The sequence below is a fragment of the Cricetulus griseus genome, chromosome 3 (genome assembly GCF_003668045.3).
Source record: "Cricetulus griseus strain 17A/GY chromosome 3, alternate assembly CriGri-PICRH-1.0, whole genome shotgun sequence".
Taxonomy (NCBI): Eukaryota; Metazoa; Chordata; class Mammalia; order Rodentia; family Cricetidae; genus Cricetulus; species Cricetulus griseus.
The window spans coordinates 144,865,549-144,870,581 of NC_048596.1; the positions used below are offsets into that span (position 1 = coordinate 144,865,549).

General features: G+C 45.0%; 1 protein-coding gene across 1 annotated transcript; it reads right to left on the bottom strand.

Annotated features, from left to right (window-relative positions):
- Window positions 1-564: 564 nt before the first annotated feature.
- On the bottom strand, window positions 565-1,670 carry LOC100775081 (serum amyloid A-5 protein). Its single transcript, XM_027410462.2, has 3 exons — window positions 1,586-1,670; window positions 1,129-1,267; window positions 565-703 (listed from the first exon to the last, which is right to left on the bottom strand). The coding sequence occupies exons 1-3, from the start codon at window positions 1,668-1,670 to the stop codon at window positions 565-567; spliced, it is 363 nt and encodes a 120-aa protein (XP_027266263.1).
- Between the last annotated feature and the right edge of the window lie 3,363 nt (window positions 1,671-5,033).

The window sequence follows — 5,033 nt, forward strand, 5'->3', positions numbered from 1 at the left end:
AGTGCATTTGAGACAGTGAGGAATTGTGTTATAGTGGATAACAGTTGGTCAACAATTGGATTTGAAAGTATTGCTCTGATGACAGAGATTCAAGGTGCCACAGAATTCACCACTGCAGTCTGAACACAGGTGTGTCCCTGTGCACAGAAGCAGAGAAATGTCAGACTAGTGCAGTGAGAAAAGAGAAAGTGCTGGAACACAGTAGACACAGAGTGTGGTGGTCACCATAGGGAAAGGTCTGAAAACATTGTATCTGTAACCTCTGGGGCTTGAATAGTCACCTGAATAGGAACTGGGGCAGTCATCAGATCTGTCTATCTATGTAACTACTGAGAACAAGAGACCTAAACCTAAAAGCTCTCTATTCCAGACTGTGTGTAGTACTGACAGTTTGTACCAAACAGATCCACCCACTGAAAACACAATGACAGAATTTCATCTCCCATGAATTTATTACACAAGCACGGTAGGCTCCCCACACCCACAGTGGACACAGAAGTGAAGAACCCTATGTCTGCTCCCTGGAATCCACAGCACAGAAACCTGAGGCTGAAATGAGGATGCTCAGTATTTGTCTGGCAGGCCTTTGGGTCGGTAGTGATTGGGGTCATTGCCACTGCGGCCCCATCTGTTGGCTTCCTGGTCTGCCAAGGAATCCTCGTGTCCACGACCCATGAACATCTGAATGTTCTCTCTTGCATCACTAGGAGAAGCACATGGAGGAGATCCACAATGATCTGCATGGCCATAGTCCACCCTCCCAGTTCTCCACTTTTCCATAGATGGCTATAGAACAAAATCAGGATATCAGGGAGGAGGACCTGACCCTGCCAGACCTAGCACAGCATAGGCCTGGTGAGCCATCCTATACTGAACAACCATCACCACATAGACAGGGCTGGAATCACTCCCTGTCTGCATTTGGAAGCATGCCTATCCAGCATGAGCTGTGTGCTGGATCTGCCCACAGCACAGGATCCACAGAGTATGAATGGAAGAAGTACCTGTATGAGCAAGGGGGGAGGCCCTCTGGGTGTCAAGACCTTGTCTTGGGCTCATCTGACCCTGGTCTGCTAGCACATTCAACCCCTGCTACCCAGGCCCAGTGATCCAACTGTCTGCATTTACCTGAGGATCTCAGCAGCCCACACTCCCCCAGGACCCCTTTGGGCAGCATCATAGTTCCCTCTAGCATGGAAGTATTTGTCTGAGTTTTTCCAGTTGGCTTCCTTCATGTCAGAGTAGGCTCGCCACATGTCCCCAGCCCCTGATGGGAAAGACAGGAGGAATATGAACCTAAAGACTATGCCCATGCCTTAGGGAGGATGCAAAAGATAACAACAAACAGACACATCAACCAGGCAGCTGATTTCAGGCTTAGCAAGTTTCAAGCTACTGCTCTGCCACCTGCTGTACTCAGACCATTACAGTCACTAGTCTGAGATTTGTATTTGTATTGCATAACCACCCACCCCCCACCCCAGCCAAAAAACAAAACCCAAGAAATAACATTCCTAGGAAGTGGGCAAAAATTTCTAAATTGTTTCCTGAACCCCACAAGCCATACTTCACCCATCAGCCTTACCTAGATAAGCCTCACCAATAAATGAGAGCCAGCTGCTGACCCCCAGGACCAGGGAGCAAAAAATGAGACCAGGGAGAAGCTTCATTCTGCTGAAATGAAAAGACAGGCTCACAGATACACATCCAGATGGGTACCCCCACTTGGGGTCTGTAATCAAGGGAGAGGCTTGTAGTCCATCCCACTGTAGCTCACTAGAATCCAAATGGAATGCCTAGGTGACCTGCACCAGGACCTTCCTGAAAATCACAAGGCTTCAGTTCTGGTCCCATCAACCCTGAACCAAGACTTTCTGGGAGGACAGCAAGACAGCACTGATGGAGGAAGAGACATTGAGAGCAGAGCAGATTGTCTCCCCATACAGCAGCCTGCAATTCACTAAGAGGCATTTCCCACATGTCCCTTCAGCACAGCACAAACTTCACACCATATAAATTTAGAACACAAAGGTTAGTTTAAAAGGAAATCCCACGTGGGCATAGAAGAAAGAGCAGAAGTATTTGTGCAGGTCGTTTCGTAGAGTCATCCCTCACCTGAGTTCTGGAGGAGCAATGATTGCCTTTAGTCTTCAGGGACATATTTATGCTGAGACTCCCCACTGGGGAAACTGGCTCACTTGCCAGACTTGGTCCCTGGGGAAAGTCCCACCATGTCATTTCCCACGAAAGACTACACAGGAATCTCCCTGGACACCAGGGTTCTCTTTGTTCATAGGAGAGCTTACCCTGTTGTGCAACAGAGGACACAGGACAGTTTTTCCTAATGGTTGATTAGTCAATGCACATAGTCAGGAAGAGAGGTAACCTACAAAGGTGGTGAACTGAAGGCTGTCAGAATGGTGGAAATGCAATAAAGGTGGTCGATTACTTAGAAGTATTCATTTATTCAGAGTTCATAATGGACATTGCTAAAATGCAGCCATTGATTGGATTTATTGTTCTACATGTCCATGGGTGCACAGGTGTGTGAGAACATGAGCTCCAGGTTCCATGTGAGCCTCATAGACACCCCCAATTGCAGCCATTAGCCTCAGTCTATAGAGTCAATATGGGAGCAGAGTGCATGAGAAGCTGTGTGTTCTGAGAATTTTCTCCTCTTCAGCAGTGATCACAAATAGAGAAGATCCCTTAGATATGAACTAGTATTACAGTGTAGTCTTCAGTTCAGTAAACAGTAGAAAAAATTAAAGGCACTGGTCAGGAAAAACATCCAGATAGCTTCAGAGTGTGATCCAATTGGTGGACACCATTTCCCACCCATGAAACATGCTAGGATTTAGTGCCATCAATGAATATTCTAGAGACTTGGGGAGGTGTTGGCCTTTTGGTTGTTTGATGAGTGGATAAATGGCTTGTGGATGTACATTTGTTCATAATGATGCTGCAGTTCTTTCTTTCTGTCTGTTTTTTTCCTTACAAATATTTGGCTGTTATTATTTGTGAAAATGATCACCAAATTAGAAGAGTTTTGAAGAAATGGGTGAGGAAACACTGATGTGTACATACTGTGGAGCAGATTCTGAAAGCTAAGGAGATGGTACATTACCAATGGTCAGAAGATGAGAACAGTGGAGATAGGATGAGCTAATTGCTGGTGGTTTTTTCACTGTCAGTTTCCAATGCAGAAGCTCAGCTCATACTAGGAAACTTTCACTGCATTTGTCTTGGAAACAGATACCCAGTAGGACATATTAGTGGAGAAAATGAATGACACAATGGCCAGATATGTTTGGTAAATATGAATTGATTTTGAAGGTGTCAAGAATCCTAAGAGTACCTCTGAATGATTGAGGGTGCTGACTCAGAACTGTAGGGAGAGGATTGGATAGAACCAGTCCACAGAAGCAGCCAGTGCTCTTGGACCAGCAAAGAGAGCTTTGGATGAACCATGAACTGTGCCTTTGATAGAACACTGGGAAAGCTGCATGTAGAGCAACAGGGACTGTCAGTGATGGTGGAAGGGTTATCAGGGAAAGGTGGACTAGTGAGATCATGGTACCAGTGGGAAGATCCTGGGATGGTGATTGGTCACTGAATGAAGGCTGTGCATTTGAAGCCAATCCATGTGAGGAAGCTAGTGAAATGAATATTTAGAACTCTACACAGAGGCAACAGCCTTTCTTCTTCACAACTTGAGGCCTCCATTGGGTGGCTGATATTCAGAAGCAAGAATGACACACTCCCCCAAAGACCAAGTGGATTTTAAGGTGAATCAAGAAAACCTTGCTGGTTTTCCCCAACATGGCTCTGTTTACTTCAAAGATGTTTGGAGAGAAATGTCAATGTATGAATAAAAGAGAAATGTTGGCTGCCATGTGTAGATACAGATGTAATATATTTTTGAAATATCTCAAACATGAAGTGTTTATAAGCAAGAATTTATATTCAAAGATGACATGCAGCATGCAAATGTGGGTGTTGTGCTGAGGACATGGCTCAGCGCTATAGTGTTTGCCTCACATATGTGAGGTCCTGAGTAATTTACAACCATATGGGAAAAAAAGCACATACATAAGTTCCTGCAGGCAAACTCTGCCCTCAAGGATTGTTAAAGACAGGACAATGGGGAGTGGGATTCATGTGTGACAGAATCATAGTCAACTCATTTCTTCTGTCATGATTATGACCCATCCAAGGAAGCATGTTGTTGCCCAGGCAGAAGAAACAATCTGTGCCCAAGTTCACTTATCTTAAAGAGCCTATAGAGAATCTAAAGACATTCTGTAGGAGTCAGTCAAGGACCAAACCCCAGGACATAGCAGTCCTTAGCCAATGCTATGACTACTCTAGCACTCCACTTCAGAACTCCACAGGGATACATTCTGGAAATTGGGCCACCCCTTGGAAAGATGGGAATTAAAGGATGTGTGGCTTAGTTTGGAAGAAGGCCATGAGTCAGAGCAATCCGGCTTCAGGCAACAAAAATTGGACATTGTCCCTGTGGTTCCCTGCCATGCTTATCAACAAGAGAAATCCATGTTACAAAACACCAGAGAACCTGTCCAGGAGAGGCCATGACCCTGAGTTCCCATCATAGAACTTAAAAGCCAGCCATGTGGATTTGAAAACAGCATGGTCCTGAGGTGATGGGCCACTTGCTTCCTTGGGTTCCTAAACCTGTAATGACTTCATCTATGCCCTAAATTGATACTGTAGGAGACATTCAATGTCCTGGGAAAGATGAGATAATGAAGAAAGTAAGGCATGGGATGTAGTGGGCCCATTTATATTCATTCACAATCCCACTGTGATTCACAACCTAGGAAATTGTGTATCAAGGAATCCATGCTTCTGTTCTCCTGCTACTTCACAAGTTCCTCCACCAAATGTTCACCTTCACATGTGCATTGCTTAAAGAATGTTGTGGGGTGCCTACCAGGGAAGACTACCAGACACAGGTTTAAGCCAACAAAAAGTATTTATTAATGAAGGGTGTGTTGGTGCACACTTTC